We start from the raw sequence: 27742 nt of genomic DNA, 5'->3' as shown, positions 1-27742 counted from the left end.
CGAGTCTGTTCATACCGCTTGTGCCCCAACAAATGCTTCCCCAATGCTTGCTTGCACACGGGCGTACGAGCACAGCCATGACAGGCCCGCAACTCGGGCCTCATCTGGGCTGCTCTTCAGGCCCCAACCTCCCAGTACAATTGGCAGAGTGCAGACACTAGACCAGAGGCAGGAAAAGTAATGACAAACTGTAAGCGCACTGCGAAATGTGACACAAAATGCTTGTGCCGCGTTCTTTAATTTCATCGTGTACCACATAATGAGGGTTTTTTCCAAGTCATTTTCTTTGAAAACATGGTGTTAAATGTTTCTATAGAACTCTATCAGACAGAATCAATTTAAGACTCATTTTCCTGGGGATCCCTAGGTGGCTCAGTGGTTTGGCTCCTGCCTTCGGCCCAGGGTGTGATTCTGAAGTCCCGGGATTGAGTCCCGCCATCGGGCTCCCTGCATGGAGCCTGCTTCTCCCTCTGCCTGTGTCTCTGCCTCTCTCTCTCTCTCTCTCTCTCTGTGTGTGTCTCATGAATAAATAAATAAAATCTTAAAAAAATAAAACTCATTTTCCTTTTTTGGGAACTACTGTTATCATCTAAGATCTTTAAATCTTTAACCTGAGTCCTTTCATTTTAAACATAATTTAACTTTTTTAAGTGAAAGGTTTTTATAGGCTCCATACCTACTACCAAATTACAGTCTAAAATATAAATCCAAGTGGGCCGCCTGGGTGGTTCAGTGGGGTGAGCATCTGACTCCAGGCCTTGGCTCAGGTTATGACCTTAGGGTCATGGATGGAGCCCCTGCATCAGGCTCTGTGTTCAGTGGGGAGTCTGCTTGAGATTCTCTCTTTCTCTCTGCCCCTCCCCCATCTCTCTCTCTCTTTATCTCCCAAATAAATAAATCTTTAAATTAGAAAAGTGAAAAATAGGGCAGCCCCGGTGGCTCAGCGGTTTAGCGCCACCTTCAGTCCAGGGTGTGATCCTGGAGTCGCAGGATCGAATCCCATATCAGGCTCCCTGCATGGAGCCTCCTTCTCCCTCTGCCTGTGTCTCTGCCTCCCTCTCTCTGGGTCTCTCCTGAATAAATAAATAAAATCTTAAAAAAAAAAAGAAAGAAAATACATTTCCTCTGGTGAAATGTCCGTTTTTAACCTTTACCCATTTACAGACTCTAGTTTTTTCTTGCCAAACTGCTTCCTTCCCATCTTCCTGTCACCTTCACACCCCAACAGGGATCCTCACTGCTCTTGCTGACACAGGTTCATTTACAAGCCTGATTCTCCATTCAGTGGCCACTCATCTCACTGTTTAGCCTTTCAGGATGTGAAACTAGGAAATTCTTGCCCTAACACCCAACAAATAACTTATTTTTTTAAGCTACTTGAAATTGTTCACTCCATTTGGAGTTTTAATCCACTGCCTATACACAGCCAGCCCTCAGCCCTCGACAAGGGACCCAGGTGAGGATGGCTGCCCCAACCCCTGTAGCACACCTGTCATGCGAGCTCGAGCCCATGGGATCCCTCACCGTCCAGGCCTCTCAGCCTGACTTCTGACAGTTGTTTCTAGTGCTTCACCATGACAAATCCTGGGACAGTAACATTCAAGTGCAAGTGTTGTGTGGACATGTCTTCCAACGTTCCTGGTTCTCCACCCAGTAGGAATGGAGTGAGTTAGAAATAGTTGTGAGGTAACCATGTTCAACCCTTGAAGAACCGCCAGACTCTCCCCCCACAGTGGCTGCACCGCTGCGATCTTTCTAGTGTGGACAAAGGTTCCCACTCCTGTGTGCGCTCGCCAATACTCGTTTGTCATCTTCCTTTTGGACGGGAGCCACCTGGTGGGTGTAACGTATTTCGATGTGGCTTTGACTCCACAGACCTTCTGTGAATGGCCCATCACTTCCAAATCCTTCCCTCACTACCACCACCCACAGCTGCTAGTCAGCGAGTGAAAGGAACTAAACCTCCCTTCCTGCTTCGACTCTCCACTCAAGCTTTCATCCTCCACATGTCTCCCAGCCCTTGGTCTGGCTCACTCTTCAGTCCTTCCTCCATGGGTGTCCTCTTTCCAGAAGGAGACACACTCAAATGAATCTGCCACACAGTTTTAAAGCACCAGATTTTGGGGATCCCTGAGTAGCTCAGCAGTTTAGCACCTGCCTTTGGCCCAGGGCATAATCCTGGAGTCCGGGGATCGAGTCCCACATCAGGCTCAATGCATGGAGCTTACTTCTCCCTCTGCCTGTGTCTCTGCCTCTCTCTCTCTCTCTCTCTTTCTCTCTCTATCTGCATCTCTCATAAATAAATAACATCTTCTAAAAAATAAAAAAATAAATAAAGCACCAGAATTTAATGAGAACCCACAGCCCAAGGAACAAAGTTAAAGCCAGGTGTTCACACGTCAAAATTCCGCTTAAGAATCACATTCTCTAGAAAGCACTCTCCAAGCCTCTCATCCGTGTGGCCCAACGCCCATGTGGCAACAACACTGTCCTCCCAATGTCACGTCTGCATGTCCACTCCTCCCCTGAGACTCAGGAACCGTCTTCCCCTCAGGGCCCAGCTCATGGCTGCCTTCTTCTCCCTTGGAATGACCTCTCTTGCCTCCAGGCCTGCCCCCCTCTCCGCCCCACCACCTCCTCAGGTGCCCTTTCTTCACGAAGCATCTCTGCTCTCCAGTCAAGTGTTGGTGATTTCACCACCGCCTCTCCCCTCGTGGCCTGCAAAATGAAGTCTCTCCAACCTACAACAAGCCCTCATTTCATCAGCTGTCCTCGTAAACTACCAGGCCACTGCTCTCCTGCCTCCCAAAGGAAGAGACTCTCACGCGGGGCTCTCAGAGAAACTGAGGCTCATGGAGGCTTTGCCTATAGCCACGCAGCCAACAGGAGGTGGAGCCAACACCCGGAAGCTTTGTTCCATCTTCCTCCGGGATGGGTGCAAGACGACTGCCTGTGACACGTCAAATCCCACAAGGGAAGGTAAGAGCAGCCGCCAGAGCCGAGGAGAGGGGGTCAGGGCGGACGTGCAATGATGCTGGCTCCCCACGGGGCTCCTAAGGGCTTTCCGCTCCCCAGTTTGGGTCTCCCGACACCCATCTGCTTCGGAAGCCACTGGACTCTCCTATATTCTCCATACCCTTGTAACAAAGCCTTCACTCACTCACTCACTCACTCCCTCCCTCTCACGGATTTTTGCTCCCTGGCAACGCAGCGCCGATGCTGAGAAGCAGAACGCAGATCAGTGCAGGAGCCAGAAATGACAACTCTGGTGACAAAACATTGACACTCAAGAAAGAAACACTCATGAGCCCCACCCCACAAACCAAGGGCAAAGGCTCAGGGAGACTGTGTACAAACACACTTTACCTAGCCCAACCTTTGGTCCACAAAGTGAATTTTAAATGGTAATACATCTTTGGGTAGAAGAGTCAGTGTCACCGCGTTCCAGGAACAGCAGGACTGGATGCTTTCCAAAGGGACAGCTCATTTGACCCTGGCGGTCACCTCCCAAGGCCAGCAAGATGCTTCCCTTAACAGCTAATATAGGTAAAAAGTTAACAGTTGCCCACAGTCTAAGAATAAAGATGAGAAATATAAATTTAAAATCCAGGTTTAATTAGTCCTGTGCTCTCCACAGTAGCTTGAGTCACCTCATACCTTGGAAATTGTCTCCTCAATTGTAAGCACTCCATTCATGGCAAGTATTATACCCAGTGATAACCTTGCCTCTCATGAAACCCTGAGTCTCAAAGAGTTGAAAACTAAGTAAATAAATAAATATTTTTATATGAGGTCTATTCCTCCTGCTGTTCTAGACAAATGAACACAAGGCCATGCGCATAATGAACACAGTGACCTGGGCACAGAAATCCCACTGTGATTTCACTGACAACCACCTCTTTCTCACTGACCTTGAAAACCTCAGTGATGGGTCATCATATTTGCACATGTCAGAGTAAAACCAGATAAACTTACCATTTGGGTGCCAGATCTCTGTAATGAATTTCATTTTAGGAGGCCGGAGGGGATAATCTTTTGGGAAAGTGAGATGAGCCTTAAAAACACCACCTTCGCTGGAAGAAAAACAAAGACATGTTCTTGCCATGAGTTCTGTGTATCAACAAACAATAAAGACAACAAACATGAGACAAGGATGCTGGCTGCCAACTGTAAGTGAAGGGAATCAAGGCTCTGGGTCTCCCTCACTCACACAGTCAGTTAACAGACCGCTGCTGCACCTACACTTTACCAAACTCTCACAGAGCTTGGAAAATGGAAGGAACAGGCATCCGTACCAGGGTCACGTCACTGTTGTGCCAGCAACTCTAACATGTCAGAGGCCGGGGGTGTAACTTTGTCCGTGGGGCCAAGGCCAATTCCTCCATCCTGACCTCCAACTACCACCTTCCCTCCACTCCAGGCCGTCTTCTGTCCCTTCATCAGCTCACATCAGCTCTTTCTCACTCAGAATTCACACACGTACTGGCTGTTCCCCATGGGGACACATGTGCTGAACTTCCATTCATCCATTCATTTATTCATCTCATCATTTAACAAATACTTCTTCACCCTTTACCTGTCAGACACTAGGAGCATAAAGTCTCTCAAGGAGTTTACATTCCAGTGACTTCCCAAGTGGTGTCATGCTCTATAGTCACGCTATCCAAGATGGTAGCCCATAACCCTTGAAATATGGCCCATGCAACTGAGGAGTTGAATTTTTAATTTTATCTCATTTTAATAGAACATACAGCCAGTGACGGCTATCTTAGTGCTGTCTTAGATCTGTTCTGGAAGGGCTGTCAACCAGTACAATGAGTATTATGTTAACAGCAAAAACCAAGGACATCAAGGCAGCCTTGTGCGGCATATGACTGGGTTCCTGCCATATGTCATTGGTATGAGCTATTTCCTGTGCTTGAAATACCCTTCTCCCCTTGTCATCAATTAGAACTCAGCTTCGAGGTTCCTGGGGGGCTCAGTTGATGAAGCATCTGCCTTCACCTCAGGTCATGAACTCAGGGTCCCGGGATCGAGTCCTGAGTCGGGCTCCCCACATGGCAAGGAGTCTGCTTCTCCCTCTCCCTCTGCCCTACCCCCACACATGCTCACACACTCACTCACTCTTCTTATATAAATAAAATTCTTTTTTTAAGATTTAACTTATTTATTCATGAGAAACACAGAGAGAGGCAGATACACAGGCAGAGGGAGAAGCAGGCTCCCTGCAGGGAGCCCGATGCAAGACTCGATCCCAGGACCCCAGGATCTGACCTGAGCCAAAGGCAGACACTCAACCACTGAGACCCCCAGGGACCCCAATAAATAAGATCTAAAAAAAAAAAAAGAACTCAGCTTCAACATTACCTCTTGAGACCTTACTTGACTCCCCACTCTTAACTATCCACTGTGTCCCTTTATCACACTGCCTTCATTTTTTAATTCCAACATCTATTTGCACATCTGATTCTTTATGGTTTGGTGTACGCTCCATCAGAGCAGGGTCATGTGATTATATTTGTTTCAGATCAATGAGAAATGGGATTCTCAGGTCATTAAATGGTTTTCATTAATTGAACTAATATACACTGATTACCTGCTTGTGTGAGGCCCTCTTCTATGTAAAATAATAAAACAGAGAAGCAGACATTAGAGACCACTAGTTTCACAGAACTTACCATTGTAGTGGCAGAAGGAAAGTATCAAGCAAAATACCAGTAATAACTACTGGAATGATGAGAGCAATCTAATATTAAATTTTTTTAAAAATTTATATATAGGATAAGCCCATTTGTCCCTCATAAGGAAAAACAGGGATTCTTCTGTATAGATAGAAAACCATCAGCAAACACAATCCTACTACAGACAGAGCACAAGAGGATGGGATCTTTTCTTCTCTGCTTTGTATATTTCAATATAGATCGAATTTTTAACCACAAGCATTAATTTTTATTGCCTTTTCTGAGCACAAAGGTTCTGGGGAACGACTTTAAAACAGACAGCAGATCATTAAAACCAAATACTTCTGAACACCCATGGAAGGCCGATGGGCTCCCACCATGCAGAGTAATCATGGTGACACCATCATGGTAAAATCAACAGGATAGGGCTACAAGAGGGTCAGAGGGAGAATGGGGTGGTCAACGACAAGCATGATGTGCAGGACAATTTGAAAAGTTTGGCACTTAAAGAACAGGATAACTGGACGGGGAAACACCACAAATACCAGGCTTCAAAAAAAGAGGGAAAAAATGGAATTTGTTTGCAAGGACATGGGGAAGGAAGATGAGTGACACTCGAACTAAGCCACTGGAAGAAAAGCTCCTCAGGAAAAAGAAAGAACATCTTTTCCTTTTGTTTTGTTTTAAATATTTATTTATTTATTTCTATTTATGATAGACACACACAAAGAGAGAGAGGCAGAGACACACAGGAGGAGTGAGAAGCAGGCTCCATGCCGGGAGCCCGACGCGGGACTCGATCCCAAGACTCCAGGATCACAACCTGGGCCAAAGGCAGGCACCAAACCACTGAGTCACCCAGGGATCCCCCATCCTTTCCTTTTGTGCTGGAAGAACAGACTGAATGCGGTCCAGATATCCGGGGTAAAAAGTCAGAACGAGGGGCAGCCTGGGTGGCTCAGTGGTTTAGCGCCATCTTTTGCCCAGGGTGTGATCCTGGAGTCCCGGGATCGAGCCCCACATCAGGCTCCCTGCATGGAGCCTGCTTCTCCCTCTGCCTGTGTCTCTGCCTCTCTCTCTCTCTTCTCTCTCTCTCTCTCTGTGTCTTTCATAAATAAATAAAATAAAATCTTAAAAAAAAAAAAAGTTAGAACGATGACCAAGTGTATGCCTGGCACATAGCCTCCAGTCCTAACATACGGACAACGGACTGAAGGGGAAGCAGGGCCCTGGTGGGAAGGGCCTGTGCAATGTTGGTGGCAGGGCTGCACACAGCTCCCATCCCTGTGCGGACTTAGTGCCAGACTGACCCTGGGACCTGCGAACGTATGGACGCGCTTTTCAAACCGCGGCTACAAAGCCAACTAAATGAGTCACTAATCAGTTTTCCTAATAAAACTCAAGTAGAAAACACTGGCGCTAATCCCAGATAGCCCATTTTTACTACGGTAATCTACATTCACGCATTGGGTCATGATGTAAAACACTTCTGATGATGGCAGGAAAAAAAGGCCAGTTTGAAAGCTACCAACAGAAAACAGCTAAAAGTCTACGTTAAAAGGACATCAGAAGAGCTGCCACAAAGCCTTCGTGCTTCGGTCCAAGGACCCAGCCATGCATGTCTCTGTATTGAGGAAGCATCCCTAGGGGTCTTCATTTTGACTGATTAGATTCACTTTCTATTAGCTGATTGAAATCCCAGTCATGAAAAACTGCCTCCCTCTCTTAAATTTTTAATCTTTAAAATATCAAATTTTATTAAAAGAATTATCTCAAAAGGTTTAAAGCACATAATTTTCACTCTGTCTACAAAGTCCTCCCCACTCTGAACCAACCATATTATTCTTGATAGTTTTCCTCCTATCAGTGGATTCCTATCTGTTTCTCTAAAACCCAAGCTCAGTGGTCTCGGCTTGTGGGTGCAAACTCCCGGTGAACAGCCAGACTGGGAAGAGGAGCACCACCCCTGGGGCATGAAATATTATAAACTAAACGTTCATATGTCACATATTTACTACTTTCCAAATCTGCAAAAATGTTACTAGGTTGAGTCACATGACAGTTCAGTAAAAAGCATCTATGAATTAAAAATATCTTCTGTTACATCACAGATACTAATAGTGCAATTGTCAGCATGATGTTAAAAAGGGGTGAGAAACCAAGAGAGTTTCACGTTTGAAAAGGTTGAGAAACCTAAATAAGCCTTCTTGAACCCTCTTCCATGAGCCTCACTTACTGTTTCTGTATTAAATTACAGAAATCTTACAGAGACCAGACTCTATCATTCTGCCATATTTACTTTATTTAAACAACATCCTGAATGCTGCCATCTGAAATTTTGCTCAACACTGTTCTTTTAAAATTATTCCTGGTCATACCTGTTTCTTGTCCATTCATTTTATCTGCCACATTTTACAATTTATTCATACAGATAAGATACTTGATTACTTACAAATTTTTTGCTACTACATGCAACAGAACAGTGAGTATCCCAAACATTCCTGGGCATGAGGTTTTTACCCTAGACACAAAACTGCTAAGACAAAGTTGAAGTAACTTCGAAGTCACCACGGCAAACAGAATTGGCAGGGTCGGGGAGCTAAGTGGTAAGGGACGTGGCGTTCCCACTGACACACCAGTTGGTAAGTAATGCGGGTACAAGGTTCATTCCTTCCAAATTCTCGTTACAGAACATATGGCTTGTGCTTCCAAGTCTTAAGCAGAACCGTAAAAGGATGTTGTTACTATAGAATAACATTAACCAGAGTTTGGTTAATCGACTCTACATTTCCTATACCCACTCAAGGAAACGCAGTACAATAAAATGCAATATAATCTTATTATTTTCCATATTTTCCACACCCGTGCCAGGAGTAATAAAATAAAGCATACTTCTTGAACAGACTAGCCATTGATGATGAAAGAATAAGAGATAAGAGAAGGTACACACTCACCATTCACTGGTACAAATTTATAAAATTCGTAATTATGTAGTGATATCCGAGTCTCCTGAGCTTCCTTTAAAAACCATGCTGCCGCTCTTGCCTAAAATGTCTGTTTCTGTGGACACTACCTGACACGGGCAGGCTGCACACAGAGGTGCACACACCTTTCAGCTGTCACAGAAACACAGCTTAGAGAGCCTGTTCTCAGCACCAGGAAGCGGTAACAGACACATAATACCATGGAAGGAGAACTACAACAGCTACATTAGCTACATTATCACACTCGTGATAACTCTCAGGCTTCGGGAAACGCGGAGATGACTAGTTATTGATCACCCAACTGAACGGTGTAGAGTGCCCTCTAGTGACTACATGACGGCCAATGACACATCACTAACTCCTGCTGTCACTACATACATCATCTTGCTAGGTGGTGAAGTGATCAGTCCACGTTAACTTTTACTGACTTCTAACCCTAGCCCCCTGTGTGCGCTGAGAGCAGTGGTTTACACTGAAAGTCTGCACCCCACAGACCCCTCCAACAACTGCAATGCGGCCTTGACTCTCTGTACACCACTCAGGCAACTACAAGCATACCGGGAATTTCCTTACTGTTACATCAACACACACTATGAAATACTGGATTCTTGACACTTTTCGAGAGCTTACTTCTCCACACGCTTTCCTCTCTTTACCCCCTTAGGGCTCATCTGCCCCCAAGCGCTCCCACTCTATCTTCTGAGCAAAGGCTGTATATCTCCCTCCCGGGGATTGCTATGGTTAGCGCCCAACTCCCAGCCCATCTTGCCCACCACGAAGAAACTTTTAGAATAACAGTGTTAAAAACAAATTTTTCTTGCAGAAATAAAATGCAAGTAAGCTGAAGGAAAATGAAACCCATAATCCCAAAGTTGTGATACTCAGGAATTCGATGCACACTGTACCCTATAAACCTAACTGGTGGCTCATGGGGTAAAATTCTCCAGTGGTTGTGCTTTGTCCTCAGGACCAAATACAAATCCAAGCCCTTTAACAGCATTGATAAACTTCCAGTAGCCCTCCACTCCCTGTCCAACCTTGTATCTGGACCTTCCGTGTGCTCACCTCTCTCCGCAGCCACACCGTGGAGCATCCCACCTTCCATGCCCATGACACACAGCTCCCCTAGGAAACACGGTGGCTCCGTCATTACCACCCCTCTCCCCGCCTCTGCCAGAACACTTGTCCAGTTGATCCCTACTCAGTTGCTAACAGTTCCAATCTCTTCCATTCCAGAATAGCTATCTAAACCACTGTGGCCATCTCGTCCGTCTTACCAGCTACTGGGTAAAAATGAGCAGGTGACTCAACTCTGACAGCTGGAGAGCTCCCGGGGGAAAGTCTCTAGATTGTGTCTAAAACACATAAAACTAAGAAAAACCTAGCCTCTCTTCTTCCTTCAGGTGATGTTCTGAAATGCTCACATGTCTCAAAACTGCTCTAACCATTTTGCTACCAGTGCAGGACAACAAATTCTTATTCTCTAACCCAGTTATGGTCAGATTTCGGTTGCCTGTAGCCAAAAAAGCCTACTAACTCACTCTTCAGTTCCCACTTGAGATACAGCTTCCTCTGGGGAAAGTTCTGGTGCCCCAAACCGGCCACACCCTCAGTGAGCTGCCCTAACACCGTGGCCGTTACCCAGTGTGGTAAGTGACCATGTGGTGATCTATTCTGCCGACTATACGGTAACCGCTCTACAAGAAGGGATGCTGCATTTAACCAAGGTCGTGTTCCCAGAATCTAACATAAGAGTGCTCGAAAACATCTGAGGACTAGATGAAGGAGCAATGTAAACACCAGTGTAATGCTTTATTTTTGCAACTGTTCTAAATAGGAAATTGCCAAAGGGATGGCCTAGGCTCAGTAAACCTTTTTTTTTGAGAGCCTTAAAAAAACAATACCATAACTTTCAGCACATGAATCTTAGAAAAGATTTTTAATAAGAAGGAATTCTATCCAGGTTATTCAGGATGGTTATTATGATGTCTGTCAAAGGCCATAATGCCTCATTACTCACGGGATGCTCATCATGCGTGTGTGGCATAGCTGTCCCATCAGGAAGGACTGTGCACAGAGGCCTCCAGCGGTCTCCTCAGGACGTCTACACTCCAGAGGAGCTGCCACAAAGGCTTCTGCTACCCATATCTCAGACCAGCAGCTAGCACTTTTTAAACGTATACTGAAGACTGAAATAAGTTTTTAATTGATGGAAAGAATGGGCTATTAATCAGTACAGTGATTATTAAAAAGTGGTTCTCTCTGGTGAAGCCGAAGGTACATGTTATACATAAGAAGCAGCTAATAGTCTTTAGAGACACGTGCCAGCACTGCACAAGGAAGTGTGAGACCTCTACGAGGTCCCGAGAAATGGAGCTCATGCCTGGAAGCCTAACTAATCTTCTCTACAGACACCAGTTTAGAAGAATCCTTCCTGTTACCTCCCATCAACTGGAAGAGTAACAAGACTCTGCCACTGGAACGTCACTGTGTTTCCCAAGTAAAGCTTCATGTCATGTGTTTAGCTTGAAAACCTGGACTTCATCAGGCTTATAAACCAGGTTATATGTATGGTTTTTACATGCAAAATTTAATAAGAAATTTGCTTTTAAATAATATGAAGGTGGGGGAGTAACCTCAAAGATGGTTTTCAACAGCTACTGTTACCTACCCAAACTAACACCATGGAACGACCATTCCATGTTTGCATGGAATTTGCAGCAATCACCAATACACACACAGCACTGAGAAATAACGTGAGCAAAAATTCTGATTGGAAACAATCGTGACAAAACATGAATCACTTTTCCAAACGACAGAAAACCCAAAGCCCACACCACAGCTCACCCTGTATGTCCCATGCCAGCCTGCCCTGGTAACTAGTAGCCTGAATTTTCTTCTCCATCAGGTATTTTACTGGGGGAGAGGGGGGCATCTTTTAACACCTAAAATGAAACCACTGTATCCAAATCCTTGCCTGCATAGCGTCAAGGACCACAGCTGAGCAAGGAAGTGTAGTCCCCAAGAAAGTCAAGATACAGGTCTGCCCTCTGTCCCTTGGGTGTTTGGCTCTAAGAAGGTCACTGCGTTTTGTTCCAAAACCTCAACTTATATAAACAGTACGGAACTTACATTCATCACTAACAATCCATCCTACAGAACACAGACTATTAGTAAGTTTAAGATAGTCTGCAAACATTCAGAGCAGAAAATAAGACTGTGGTCTTTGAATCTAAAAGGTAGGACAAAATATTTAAGAAATCCCATCTCTCTTTTTCTCTTGCTCTTTGATACCACTACATTCTGCTGTCTAACTTCACATCAGTTAACAACGATTAATTGATTAGCTGTAACAATCACTTTTATGACCTGGGAAAAGGTAAACATTAGCTCACTATTAGTTCAAGGATCAGAACACCTTGGTTCTGGGCAGTGTTCTGTGGGGACCCAATTAAAGCAGCACTAACACTCATGATCTTGGCAAGTTCTCTCCAGCCTGAAGACACTGCCATGTAAACTGTTCTGCGTGAACATCTGCCAGATGTAATACTATGCTTTAAGTAAACTGATAACGTGCTAAGAAAGGTAAAGACTTATCTTTGAAATCACAATGTTCCCTTTGGGGGTGAAGGCACACTACAGTACAAGTGTAGGGAAGAGGGAGAAACATTTCAATCAAGAATTTTCTTCTCCCCCCGATCCTGCCAAAATGAATCCAATATCCAAGGAACAAGTAACAAATACATTATTTATATATATATAAATACATAGAGTATATATATAAATTATATATATTTCACCTTAAAAATAGCTTTCCATGGTACTTACTAAAGTGTGTCAGGAGGACCTATATATATATTTTTTTCATATAAAGTATATATATTTCACCTTAAAAATAGCTTTTCTGTAATAAATTTATTCCAGGTATTAAGAATATCGGAATTTCTGAAACTATTATATATTTAAGAAAGCAACAGTTTTTTTTTAATTTTTTATTGGAGTTCATTTGCCAACATATAGCATAACACCCAGTGCTCATCCTGCCAAGTGCCCCCCTCATTGCCCATCACCCAGTCACCCCAACCCCCGCCCACTTCCCCTTCCACTACCCCTTGTTCATTTCCGAGTTAGGTGTCTCTCATGTTTTGTCACCCTCACTGATATTTTCACTCATTTTCTCTCCTTTCCCTTTATTCCCTTTCACTAATTTTTATATTCCCCAAATGAATGAGACAATATAATATTTGTCCGTTTCTGACTGACTTATTTCACTCAGCATAATACCCTCCAGGTCCCTCCACGTCAAAGCAAATAGTGGGTATTTGTCGTTTCTAATGACTAAGTAATATTCCATTGTATACATAAACCACATCTTCTTTATCCATTCATCTTTCGATGGACACCGAGGCTCCTTCCACAATTTGGCTATTGTGGACATTGCTGCTATAAACATTGGGGTGCAGGTGTCTCAGCGCAACAGGTTTTAGACACTAGAATTTCAAGCGGAACACAAAAACCCTAGACATGATCATTTAGTACAAACAATTTCACCTAAACAAAGCCATTTCAACTGCTTTAAAAGATAATTTCACTTCAGTTTGCCAAAGCAGTTTAGATTTCAATTAATGATGAGAGCCACTGTAGTATCAGTTCCATGGTACTTACTAAAGTGTGTCAGGAGGACCAATGATGAGGACTTCCCACCGGTAAAGATCATTGTCATCTATCAAACCTGCTGAAAAGCCTTCCACAGGATTTTTGTTGAGTTCTGTGGGGGGGAAAAATTAAAACTTTTAGGCATAAAATTTTCACCCAACAGATAAATTACAGAATATGAATATACGTAGTATAAATTCCAAACCTTTCAGCAGATACACTGGGGTCCATTAGCAAAATGCTACCAGACGGCTAAATACTTGCATTTCTGTAAAGAGGGTCACCTGGCCCCTCATACGTCCACCGTGGTTTCCAGCAGGCTCTCAGCATTCTGGGGGGACCTCCGTGGTGGACACATCCTGACACACGGCTATCAGGCCCAGCCCCTTAGAGCCTGTGGCCCCACAGGTGAGGGAAGCCAGCACGCCCAGGCATTCTTAATTCTTAAGACTGTGCTCTGGGGGACACTTTCAAAAGCACCACGAGAGGACCTAATACCTTCTGTTGGAGTTTGTGGAGCTCACCCACCTTCACTGATACTAATGTGTGTCTATCTGCCAAGCCCTCCGTAGCCCCAGGGGGACACATCCACAGCCGGTGTTCATGCATGATTCCTCAGACTCAGCACAGAGGGAGCAAAGACTCCTCGCGTCTCGCCCACCCATGTGTGTTGACCCCTTTGCCAGGCACGCTTCCGGCATATGGGATGGCTTAAGAATAACAGCCAGATGGGCACCTGGCTGGCTCAATCAGGAGAGTGTAACTATTGATCCCAGGGTCTTGAGTTCCAGCCCCACATGGGGTGTAGAGATTACTTAAGTCAATCAATATATTTTAAAAAGAAGAATAGCTGGAGCCTACAGCAATGGCAGTGGCATCATTAGCTTCCCCCCTTCCAGAGAGACCGTGCTATGGAGTGGACAGAGGATGATGGAAGCAAAGTACTAGTGAGGTGGGGGCGCACAGGCCAACAAGGCTTAAGAATGACCCACTGGGGATCCCTGGGTGGCTCAGCGTTTTAGTGCCTGCCTTTGGCCCAGGGCACGATCCTAGAGTCCCGGGATCGAGTCCCGTGTCGGGCTCCCTGTGTGGAGCCTGCTTCTCCCTCTGCCTGTGTCTCTGCCTCTCTCTCTCTGTGTCTATCATGAATAAATAAAATCTTTAAAAAAAAAAAAAAAAAAGAATGACCTACTGATAGTGGGTATTATGAACAGATTTTTTTAAACAGTTGTTTAATGAAGTATAATTGACCTTCAGTGAATCGCACATATTTAAATAAAACTTGATATATATTAATATACATACACATCTGTAAAGCCATCAACACTATGATAGAAAATATATATACACCCTGTATATTAAAAAAAAACACAACAAGGAGCTCAAACAGTAGCACCAACTGGCCCCAAGTGAGAAGTGGGGACCGCACACTTGGGGCCTGAACAAGGGTGTGAGTCTCACGCTTCTGCAATCAGGCTCAAAGAGCTCAGTCTAAGGACACAAGTGAGTGTAATACAACCCAGAGTGCTTTTACAGAGGACTGAACAGAGTGTGTTACCAACCCAGAAGATCTTAATTTTTGAGGAGTAAGAAGGTGGTGCTATTTCAACAACTAGGATTTAACACCCCAACATGCCAGTGAAACAAACACTGAGCCTAAAGTTAAATTTTATTTATATTTAAATACGAATGTCTTTTCTCAATATTTGAGAGATTTTTTTTAAAGTCTGAGTTTTCAAAAAATAAATAAATAAATAAACAAACAAACAAACAAACAAAAGTCTAAGTTTTCGCCTAAAAGGCATAGTAGACTTATCTAACGTTTTAAATCAGGACTGTATTTCAAAGGGCAAGAAATGTATTTTTACTGTTAAATAGCGAGTCAGGGATACCTGGGGGCTCAGTGGTTGGGTATCTGCCTTTGGCTCAGGTTGTGACCTTGGGGTCCTGGGATCAAGTTCCACATCGCCCCCCACCCCACCCCCTGGGATAGCCTGCTTCTCTCTCTGTGTCTCTGCCTCTCTCTGTGTCTCTCATGAATAAATAAAATCTTTCAAATAAATGGCGAGTCTAAGATTTTTAAGAGGATACTGAGGATGGAAAGACATGAAGCTAGGAACTGCATTTGCTTCTGCATGTGAATGCTCATGCCAGCTCCGGGGGTGGGAGGGCACCCTACGACCCATGTCACGGTCCACAGGGTAGGGCACAGCACAGACCATACACTAAGGGCACTCATGCTCTTTATCTAGATGAACATGATCATATTTCTCAGACCATTTTATTCAACATTGTATTCAAGACCTGTGGAAGATTCTATCATTTATCCAGAAATCATCTTCCCGCTGCATTTTCCATCAGAAGTCCAGTGGAGTTTTATAAATGGAGGTGGGTTAGCCCTGAAAGTAGCACATATGGTCAAAATTACCCTTGGAAACTTCCTCACATGTCCCATAAAATACATGACTGCTTCTCACTCTTGTCAATGCATCATAATTCCCAAAATTCTTCTGCACATTCCCTCCATGCTTTTCTTCTACAGGAGTGATCACATCTACTGCTTGTAAGTAATGCAAAGGCAACACTGAAGATATCCAATATCTCACTTTGGTTGTGACTTCTGCCCCCAGCAGGAGATCCCAAGGCCTAGACTCACAGGTATTCAGCAGGTTCCACCCACCTGTGGTGGCAGAGTGATACCACACCTTCACAAACGCTTCTTGTTTTCATGAGGTCTTACCTAAATAATTTACCAAATAATCATCTTTTGACTTCAGCTAAGCTCCCAGTAATTATACTTCTGCTAAGTTCCCAATAATTATACTTCTGCTAAGTTCCCAATTATACTTCTGCACGACACCCCGATTCCCATGGAAGTACCCAGTGCAGTGATTTGGAGGGGCACATGAGCATCCTCAAGAGACAGGAAAGGATAAAGGATCTGGGTGGTTGCTGCAAGGCTTAGACAGAGGAGCCTATACAGAAACCTGAAACAGGGATCAGAGCTGGCTGGAACAAAGGAGGGTATGCAGCCCAGGGCAGACAGAAGGTCAGAAGCCCTGTATCCATGGGACAATGACAAGCCTCTGAAGGGTTGGTGTTTTGTTTTTAAAACAATGACCACGAGATTTACATTTCCAAAAACAAATCTTGCAGAGCATAAAAGATGACAGAGAATACAGCTGTAATGATGACAAAAAAACAAAAAAAAAGGAAGCCTTAAAGGTAATCCTGGAAAGTGTACCTTACCTTTAGTAGATGCCAGTGGGAATAATGGCAAGGAACAGGGACATTTAGGATAAAAAAAAATCAACCAACTAAACTTGGTGATGTGCAGGTTAAAATAACAAGTCTAAAATGACACAGAATTCCTCCAAAAGTTAAACACAAAGTTACCAAATACCCACTAGTTCACTCTTAAGTTATCTACCCATGAGGAACAAAGACATCTGTCCACATACGAGTTTCACAAAAATGTTTATGTGTCACCATTATTCATGATAGTCACAGGTGGAAAAACCCAAACGTCCATGGAAGAACTAATTCTGGTGTGTGTACAATGGAATACTTGACAACTAAAAGGAATGAAATACTGACATATGCTACAACCTAGATGAACCTCAGAATCACCAGGCTCAGTGAAAGAAACCAGACACCTAAGGTCATATATTGTAGGACTCCATTTATAGGACACGTCCAGAAAAGGTGAGTCCGTGGAGATGGAAAGCAGAGCAGAGTTGCCAATGGATGGGGGAAGGGGAGACGGACACAGTGGGTGTCTGTGGGGTGATGGAAAATGGTTAGGAACTGAAAAGACAGTGGTTTACACAAAACTGTGAATACACTCAATACAACTGAACTGTCCACCTGAAAACAGCTTAGATGTCATTTTAATTTTATATCAATTTTCAAAAATAAACAGGTTTCTCTGCAGAGCAACAGAGTAGAAGTCTGTTCCTTCTCAGAAATGAGACTTACGGGCATGAAATAGGGAACTGAGGACCCCATGCAACTCTGCTTTCTGCTCCTTTTCCTGCTTCTATTCTTGCTGGGACCTGCACTCCCACTTCACACAGGCCTCAGAAAACAGCGTGTGTCCTCCTTGCAAGGGACAAGGAGTCAGACCACGTCTAAGGAATGACCAGGTAAGAATGACTGGACGAAGCCATCATATGCATGTTCCTGACCGCAGGCACGAGACTACTGAACACCAAGCTCCCTGGCTCCAAGGAGTAACACCTGGGCCCTCCTCTTTGTCAAGCCTGTTACTGGATGCCTGAGGTCATATACACTGGACCACAATCCTCAATAAAAAACCCTAGGCCCAGAGGACGGGACTCTCCTTTCCTCTCTAAGTCTCCCAGACACTGTCCACACCTGTACTCTCTCTAGCCCTTCAATAAACTCCGCTTTTACCTCCTGCTGGCTCACATTTTATTTCTATCCTGTGCAGCCGGGGATCCGGCCCACCAGCATCAGGAAGATGTGTTCATTTGAGGGGTGAGAAAAAGAAACGATGATGGGTCTAATCGTTTTGTTTTTGTTTTTTTTTAAGATTTTATTTATTCATGAGAGAAACGAGAGGAGAACGGCAGAGATATAGGCAGTGGGAGAAGCAGGCCTCATGCAGGAAGCCTGATGCAGGACTCAATCCTGGACCCCAGGATCACATCCTGAGCCAAAGGCAGACGCATTGTCAACCACTGAGCCACCCAAGCGTCCCGTTTGTTTTTTTAAGAGAGAGAGAATATGAACGGGAATGGAGAGGAGGGACAGAGGGAAGGCAAGAGAGAGCATCTAAAGCAAGATGCACGCTTCAGCACAGAGCCTGACGTGGGGCTCCATCTCACCACCCTGAGATCATGACCTGAGCAGAAATCACAGGTCAGATGCTTAACCGACTGAGCCACCCAGGCATTCCTGATGATAGTCTTAGTTTTAAAAACCTATGGGCATAAATACGCTGTGTTTTTTTGTTAATTCTTAAAGAGAGAAACTTGGGAGGGGGATAATTAGAATATTGTTGGAACTGAAGTATCAAGATTGATAGCATCATCAAGGATGAGCCATAAGTGTGAAGCCTATATAGAAGATCTAACTGAATGAATTCTAGAGATACCAATATTTGAGGATTAAAAAAAAAAAAGAGAGGCCATAAAAGTGACTAAGAATGGGAAGACAGAGAAGTAGGAGGAAACCCAAGAGAGAATTATATTAAAGAAGCCAATGGAGAAAGTTGCCAACAATAATAAACACACTACTCAAGAAAGAGGAGGTCTAAAATCAATCCACTGGGTTCAGTAAAGGAAAGCCAAGAAGGCCCCAGGGCATAACCAGTGTCAGAATAATGGAAAGGCAGGAGCCATTTAGGCAACACAGAGGTGACAAAAAGAAGGTAAGGGGAAAAAAATAAAAAATAAATTTAAAAAAAAATAAAAAAAAAAAAAAAGAAGGTAAGGGGAAAAAATGTAAGTGGAAACTTTTTCTAAGGCCTGTAAATGGAAAAGCATAGTAGCCACACATAGATAAAATTCCCACGGGTAGGGGATTCCCAGGTGGCTCAGCAGTTTAACACCTGCCTTTGACCCAGGGCGTGATCCTGGAGTCCTGGTATCGAGTCCCACATCGAGCTCCCTGTGTGGAGCCTGCTTCTCCCTCTGCCTCTCTCTCTCTCTCTCTCTCTCTCTCTCATGAATAAATAAATAAAATCTTTAAAAAAAAAAAAAAATTCCAGGCAGCCCTGGTGGCTCAGCAGTTTAGCGCCGCCTTCAGCCCAGGGTGTCATCCTGGAGACCCGGGATCGAGTCCCACATGGGGCTCCCAGCATGGAGCCTGTTTCTCCCTCAGCCTGTGTCTCTGCCTCTCTCTCTCTCTCTCTCTCTCTCTGGTGAATAAATAAATAAAACTTAAAAAAAAAAATTCCCATGGGTGTTTAATGAGAAAGGCCAAAGAAAAAGGTTTCAACATCCTACCAACATTCAAATGTTAACAGGGATACCTCCCAATACATTCAAATCTGGATGGACTACAAGACAAAACTAACCAATAAATTTAATGAAAAGAAAATATAGGATTGTTTTTCTTACATAATTTTGGGTTGGAGGCAGCCCTCCTAAGCTACCTCCAACAGGCAAAGCTCGACAGACTGTACTGCACCAAATATTTTAAACCCAGCACAACAGTAAAGCTTCGTACAAAGGAGACACTTTTTGCAACCTAACAGGTAAGTCTACAAAAAATGAACAAAAAACAAACCAAGGACAAGGAAATGTCCTTGAGAATAACAATAGGTACAGGTACAAGGATGACAACAGGGAGAGGTATAAGTGATGGACAATAATGCATGAGCAGACTTTTATGATAGGTCATTACTGAGAGGTAAGAGTAAAAGAGAATGGGAACAGGGGCTGCATATGAAAAATAAGAACTATACTTCTGAATTTGAATCCAAGTTTCCGTATGAATTCATGATAAAGCTTTAAAAAATCTAAGCTCTGGGGATGCCTGGGTGGCTCAGGAGTTGAGCATCTACCTTTGGCTCAGGGTGGGATCTCAGGGTCCTGGGATCGAGTCCCACCATTGGGCTCCCCACAGGGAACTTGCTACTCCCTCTACCTATGTCTCTGCTTCTGTGTGTCTCTCATGAACAAATAAATAAAATCTTAAAAAAAAAAAATTCTGTGCACTGTCCACAGAAAGATCTAGGAACAATGACCAGCCCTGTAGAAACAAGCATCACAAGTGCCCAGAATATGGCTCCAGATAGGATTTACTACTTACGGGGACCAGGGAATACTCATAGAAATGGCTAAGTACAGGTCTCTGAAAGCACATGCCCTAGGCTCATGTCATACACGCCAAATCAAAAGGAAGCTATCAAATAATACTATGGTCTTCTTAAAAGGACTCATCCAAGCTTTGTGCAGTGGCAGTATCATAGGCCAATGAGGTTTATCTGAGGTGTGATTATTGCTAATTGAAAAGGATTCATCCAACTTAGAGAGGTTCCCACTGGCCACATATGAGACAATATGAGTATCAATGATGCTAATAAACCATTTTGTTGTTTTAAAAACCAATTAAAAACGGCATAAGATTCAAGATTTATTCTTCCTTTTCTATACAAAATTATACTACCAAGTAATCAAATAGTAATTACAATTTGATCAAATGAGGTATCTCTCCATAGAAATAATCCAGTTAAAAAATGAAAAATGGACACATTGTCATACTGTCATTTTGGTCCAGGCATTTTAAAAAGGAAGACAGGGCAGCCCCGGTGGTGCAGTGGTTTAGCACTGCCTGCAGCCCGGGGTGTGATCCTGGAGACCTGGGATCAAGACCCATGTCTGGCTCCCTGCATGGAGCCTGCTTCTCCCTCTGCCTGTGTCTCTGTCTCTCATGAATAAATAAATAAAATCCTTAAAAAAAATAAAAATAAAAATAAATAAAAAGGAAGACAACCAGTCATTATGTATCTCCTGATAAACCACCATTCAGGAAGTGATCTCACCTTGCTCACAAACCTGAGCCTGTCCATGCCCCCAGACACAATTACCAATTTCAGAAACACAGAGAAATGTGGTTACGCACAGCACGGGACACACACCATCAGCAAAGACCCCACTGCAGGGAAATTTTAAAAGGCAGGACCTGGAAAAGCTTCAATAAACATACCACATGGGGAACGGAAGAGAGAACTAAACTCAAGAGTTTTAAAAAAACATATGACACATGCAAAAAACTGAAGGCAAAGTAGATATTAGATAATATTAAGTTATTAATATAACATTTATGATATTAACCAATTATTAGCTTTTAAAAATGTGGTGATGGTAACAGGCTGGTCTTTTATCCCCATTTTTTAGAGACATATACTGAAATGTTTACAGGCAAATGAGGAATGATACATGATTCTGTGATGGGCTTCAAAATCATATGGGATGGATAAAACTGCTCATAACCTACTAATTCCTGAGGCTAGGTGAGTACATGGAGAGTCAGGTACCAATCAGTCTACTCTGGTGTTACTATATGCCTAAATTTTTTCTCAAATAGTTAGAAAAATGCTTAAAAGGCACTCTAATGTCTCTAAAAATAATGCTTTTTTTTTTTTTTAAATTTATTCATGAGAGACACACAGAGCGAGGCAGAGACACAGGCAGAGGGAGAAGCAGGCTCCATGCATCGGGATGCCCAATGTGGGATTCGATCCCGGGTCTCCAGGATCGTGCCCTGGGCCAAAGGCAGGCGCCAAACCGCTGCGCCACCCAGGGATCCCTCTAAAAATAATGCTTTACAATTTTTTATCAATCACATGAAAACACGCTATCATTGAGCCTCAGCAAAAATATGAGGTCTTAGAACAACAACATTCAAAGACCTAACTATGTATCATTGTATACTTTACTCTTAAGGAAATAAGCTACTTTAACTATAAATACACGTTGCCAAAACCAATGGTTGGTTAAGTCTAACTGCTACAAAGCCAAATACAAACTGATATTTATAGCCAAGCAGTGATCTTCCTTTGTGTCTGGGTGGCTGTGGCCTCCTGGTCCAGGGAATGTGCATTCCTGTCCAGTCTGTTTCTATAACACATAACTGGCTCAAAGGTGCAATTCTGTAAGTGATTATTTTTACACTGGCTTATTTTTGAACTTTTGAAATAACAAACAGATATCCATTTTATCCAGATACCATCTAATGACTTTTATCCAGATACCATCTAATGACTCCTCCTAAGTATCGAGGTGGTTTATTAAAATAACTTTGACCTTATTGTAAGAATAAATTACCATATTAATTTAAAACATTTAAGTCACCACAAACCAAGTCACCCAAATAAATAGAGAAAACATTTGTTTCCTCCAAGCTTCTATTAGTTCATCAATATGATACAGTATTATGTCAGTCAGACCTGGGTGTGAATGCCAACTCGCTCCCTGGCCTTGTAATGATGAACGAGTTGTTTCTTGCTCCTTTCTTTCTCTCTCTCTCTCATATTCATTCCTTCTGAGTCTCATCCCCCTCGTTGGTAAAGTATGGTAAAACCTACAACAGCTCTTCCTTTAAAACTGCTCACTGGGCTACAGGTTACCAAAAGAATAATCAATGTTCTTTAGAATTCTAAGGTCTGGGGAAATACTACCTACCCTACATCTAACACATCACACTCAACTATTTAGTTCCAGTAGGAGCTGTCCAACAAAGACCCACATGCAGGGCCATAAGAATGAGTGAATAAATACAGACTCAAGCCAGAAGAATGAGATCTTCTGGATGATTTTTCAAACTGGCATTAAAGAAAGGAAGTCCCAACTCCATGGGGAAGCTGTGCCATGAAGCATGGCAGATGTTCAAATCTCAAGGAGAACGGTGGTATGAGAAAATGAAGCCAAAATTGAGATAAATGAAAAAAGTAAGCAACAGCAAGAGAGGTTCTAACAGAACTCTAGCTCCTGACACCTGGTACACTCTTGCCCTTCCATAAATCTGGAGGAGCCGAATGTCCTTTGTTTTTGGTTTTTTTTTTTTTTTAAGATTTTATTTATTCGAGAGGGGGGAGGGGGGGAGGGAGAGAGAGAGGGGGGGGGGCAGAGATACAGGCAGAGGGAGAAGCAGGCTCCACACAGGGACTCAATCCCGGGACTCCAGGATCACGCCCTGGGCGAAAGGCGGTGCTAAACTGCTGAGCCACACCCAGGGATCCCCCAAATGTCCTTTTGTATCCATACTTCATTCTAGCTCAACTCCTATCTCTTCCAACTAAGGGTACTTATTTCTCCTTTCGAAGAGTTGTATTTTCTAAGCTCACATCCAGTTGGACTCTGCCAGCTTCTGCCCCCTCCCCTCCCTGAATAGGGCACAGCCAAGGTCCTCAACTTTCCTTCCAGCTTCAACCACATCACTGGGAATACAGAGGTTAAAGGCTGTTCGCAGCAACTGCAGCAGTGGCAGTGGTAGCGCACAATCCCAGCCACCCATCCCCCCAGGGCAGGTGAACAGGGAAAGTCTGTTCCTACTGCCAGGAATGCAGGTGAGAGTCAATCACTTTACTACATCCTACATCCTGATTTTCTTAAGTATTGCTCAAATTAAGGTTTCTGGGTATAAAATTCTCAAAACCAGGTTCTGTTTTACTCAGTATCTAGCAGACCAGACCTTATCTCCTTATCTACCTTTTTTTGTACAATGAAACTAGGTTAAATTACTCTAATTTATCAATGCCTGGAATTTGCTTTCTTTTGTATTCACCTACACCTGTAGTCTCAACAACCTCCAAGTGAAGCTGACCGCTCCCTACCATCCCTGTTACTGTCAACAGGAGACTCACAGTAAAAAAAATCTCACAGCACAATAATGAGGGTTTTGAATCTCTGTGCCAATTCAGTTCAAGTGGACTTAAGCCATCTAATAACACATATAAAAATCCAGGAAGACTCAGATAAAGAGTCTCAAAGAAAATACTGCAATATATCTTTAAAAAAAAAAAAGACCTGAGGGGCACCAGGGTGGCATAGTCGGTGAAGTGTTTGCCTTCAGCTGGAATCATCATCTCAGGGTCCTGGGATCGAGTCCTACAACGGGCACCCTGCTCAGTGGGGAGTCTGCTTCTGCCCTCCACTTGTGTGCTCACTCGTGCTCTCTCAAATAAAAATAAAATTTTAAAAATTTTCAACGATTTGAAAGAAGGCATTATTTATAAAGCAACAGACACCTTCGAGGCAAGCAAGAAAAACTTAGAAAAGAAACAAAATGAGAAATAACAGACAGGGATTACTGTCATATTAGAAAGGACAAATGTTTCTTAGCATCTCTAGTAAATAAAACAAATCACGGTCCTAATGTTAAGGAGGTAAACGATTATACACTTGAACGGAGTGAAGACAATAAAGGGAGATCTGGTATTCGCAAACGGATGAGAATATAAAAAGGCCACAAATAAATAAAACTCTCCCATACTAACTAAATACACAGCCTGATAACACACCACACAGGCCAGGAAAACCATGGCACCAAACGCAGGCCACCAGAGCACGTGTGCGGTGACCGAGAAGCAGTGGGGTGGGCAAGGCAGGGGCAGGGGCAGGGCAAGGGCAGGGGCAGGGGCAGGGGCAGGGCAGGCCCAGTCATCTCTGCAGCACTCCCTTCAGGAGGGAGCAACCACAAGTCTGAGGGACAGGGGAGCACCACAGATAAGGAACCAGAAGAGGTGGCCAGGGAACGAGGGCAGTAAGTGTTCCCCAACACCAAGAGCTAAGGACTCCAGAAGTACATGGCACTGCCTGGAGTAACTGCTGGGAAATGAATCAAAATAAAGAATTATGCAACAGAAAAGCCAGACTAAAAAGACCAGCGTACTCACTGACCCCATGTAAATACGTAACTCAAACTAAAGCACCATGACTGGTTCTAAACTTTTAAAATTAGGTTATAAACCCTGATCATGTAAAAATAAAACTTACACCCCCCCCCCCCAAAAAAAAAAATCAGGAAAGGGAAGACAGGGAAGGAGGAGAACATGTGCATATTTGTTCCTGGGCCAGGTGACCAAGAAATGAATGCCTTCTCTCACAACCACCCAGAGGCCTTCATAATCTCTCCTATCCACTCTCCGGCTCTTTCAGGAATCTCTCTATGGTTCAATCAGGTTTCCAATAACACCTTTTAGCTTGTTGTGTTTTGTTTCAGTCGAATGCAATCTAGTTAAGATTTTTAACTGGCATGCATATGGTAACTCTGTGTTTCCACCTGCACATATGCATTCAACATTCAAAGTGACTGGAATGCTGTTTGTCAAATGTCAGTGATGGTTATTACTATGTGCGTGGTAGGGTTCTTTCAACTTTATTCTTTTTTTAAGATTTTATTTATTTATTCATGAGAAACACACAGAGAGGCAGAGACATAGGCAGAGGGAGAAGCAGGCTCCCATGGGGAGTCTGATGAGCCAAAGGCAGATGCTCAACCACTGAACCACCCAGGCATTCCTCAACTTTATTTTTACTTCTATTTTCTTAATTATAAAAAAGGCCATTCTTTCTAAAATAGCACAGGAAAATAAAATGTAAGCAGTTAATCACTCTACCTTCTCATCCTCCAAAAATAAACACTGTTAACAGTTTGCTATACACATTCTGGTTTTGAACACCCCTTATGTACAGAAAATGGAATCACTTTATACCATGTGGTCATGTAGGTATGGCATATACATTAGATACTTGGTTCCTATTTTTTTTTCCAGGTATAGATAATACTGCCATAGAGCATTCTTGTGCTGTCCTAGTACCTATGAGGAAGTATACCCCAAATCTAAACTCCTGTTAGTTGGGGCAGCCCAGGTGGCTCAGCAGTTTAGCACTGTCTTCAGCCCAGGGCCTGATCCTGGAAACCTGAGATCGAGTCCCACGTCAGGCTCTCTGCATGGAGCCTGCTTCTCCCTCCGCCTGTGTGTCTCTGCCTCTCTTTTTCTCTGTGTTTCTCGTGAATAAATAAAATCTTTTAAAAAATTAACTAAATTAAATAAATTCTATTAGTTGAACTATGATGGTCAAAGGAACATTCACCTCAATCATAAAAAGTTTATTTCAACTTATATCCCTAAAAACACTGTAGGTACCTATTTCCCCTACAGCACTGCTAACACTGGGTATTATCCTTTTCCCACTGAGCACTAATAATTTATATTTTTTACATGCATTACCTATTTATATTTTTTGCCCCCTTTTTTTTATATTAAGTGATTCAGCTTCTTACTGATTTGAGCCTTTTAAACATTATGGCTCTGGATAACTGCCATTTTGTTTTAAAATACTTTTTATCTGCTTTAGCTTTGCAAATTTTAGTGTTTTGCTAAGCAGAAGTTCAAGCAATGTAACTTAAAAAAAGTCAATATTCTTCATGGATCCTTCGTTCATCATGCTTAGAAATACCCCCTCCCTCTGCTCCAGACTAAAAAATACTTGATTATTTTCTTCTAATGGTCTTTTTATCTTTTGTTTTATTTCAATTATTGGCTAATAGTTTGTCTACAGTCAGGTTCCAAATCTGTTAAAGGAGGATAACAGTGTCTACTTCATGTCTGAAGAATATACTCACACGTGTACAGTGTCTAACCTACTGCTCAGCACGTTGGAAACACTAATAACTATCATGATCCTTTTATAATATATGTAAACATAAAGATACGAATCCAGTTCCCATCTACCTATCTCAAATAGGACTAGTCAGGTGTTCTGGGGAATTTTATTAAATAATCCATCTTTTCCCCAGGATCTGGAAAGCCAATTATTAGTGGACCCTGGACGGGAAGGCGATCAAGCCCTAACTCACTACTTGGCTTCAGACTCGTCTGTAACAGTATTTCCTTATAAAGTTTTTCACTCCCCCTGAGTATCTACCCAGAAGCTGAAATAATCCAAACTGAGAGTCTTATTGTCATTTGTTATATGCATACATAAACTCCTAAGTTGGCTACAGAGCACCTAGAAAAGAGTCCAAATAAACTATTAAAAATTACACCCCTAAACTTCCCTAAATTCTCTATAATACTTGTTTTTTATGACTGGGAAAAGCATATTTTAGGCAAAGTGGGAAAAGGAAGAACTTAATGGTAGTGAATCTTTTCAAAAATATGCAGGAGATAAAAGCAGACAGTGTGAGCGCACACGTGTGCTTTAAAATCTCTACTAGCTTTTCTGGGCACCTGTAACGATCTAAGACAAGCATTCCACAAAGCCCAGATAAAATGTCTACGGAGAGTCGGACATGTAAACTATTTCCAATTGGGGAAAACAGCAGATCCCTAAAGAAAAAAAGGAATTCAACTATACTATAAAAATAAAAAGAAGTAAAAAGAAATGAATGAATGAATGAATGAATGAATGAAAGAGAGAGAGAGAGGAAGGAAGGAAGGAAGGAAGGAAGGAAGGAAGGAAGGAAGGAGTACTAAGTCTCGAGGCAGGTGGCGCAGACCATCTGCAACAGAGCAGGTAGTTCTGAAGGCAACCAGGAAGGGGCTGGAACCAGAGTAAAGGAAGCGGTGTTTCCTCTGCTAACCAGTGTTTGGCTGAACTGCATTCCACTGCCTGTAAAAGGAAGAATGATGGGCAGCCCAGGTGGCTCAGCGATTTAGTGCCGCCTTCCACCCAGGGCCTGATCCTGGAGACCTGGAATCGAGTCCCACCCCACATCGGGCTCCCTGCATGGAGCCTGCTTCTCCCTCTGCCTGTGGCTCTGCGCCTCTTTCTCTCTCTCTCTCTCTCTCTCTCTCTGTGTGTAATGAATAAATAAATCTTAAAAAAAAAAAAAAGGACGAATGAAACAATTTCACACAAAAAAATGAGATGCAGTAACACATCATCAGGTGAAGACTCAGTGAACACGTAACAGCCCCCACCTTGCCTCGCTCAACATTAC

At 43.2% G+C, this 27742-nt stretch overlaps 1 protein-coding gene and 1 pseudogene across 1 annotated transcript in view; one reads left to right on the top strand and one right to left on the bottom strand.

Moving 5' to 3' along the window:
• Positions 1-27742, bottom strand: part of UBE2G1 (ubiquitin conjugating enzyme E2 G1) — a 101371-nt gene that overhangs the window by 17448 nt on the left and 56181 nt on the right. The window contains exons 3-4 of the mRNA XM_072813563.1: positions 13331-13433; positions 3976-4073 (exon numbers count right to left, since the gene is read on the bottom strand). Coding sequence (XP_072669664.1) covers positions 3976-4073; positions 13331-13433 — 201 coding nt within the window. The remainder of the gene's footprint in view (positions 1-3975; positions 4074-13330; positions 13434-27742) is intronic.
• On the top strand, positions 20236-20320 carry LOC140631342 (U4 spliceosomal RNA; annotated as a pseudogene).

This window comes from Canis lupus, chromosome 3, assembly GCF_048164855.1.
Source record: "Canis lupus baileyi chromosome 3, mCanLup2.hap1, whole genome shotgun sequence".
NCBI classification, from domain to species: Eukaryota; Metazoa; Chordata; class Mammalia; order Carnivora; family Canidae; genus Canis; species Canis lupus.
The sequence above is the reverse complement of the archived record's forward strand: the minus strand, read 5'-3'. Positions and strand labels throughout refer to the sequence as shown.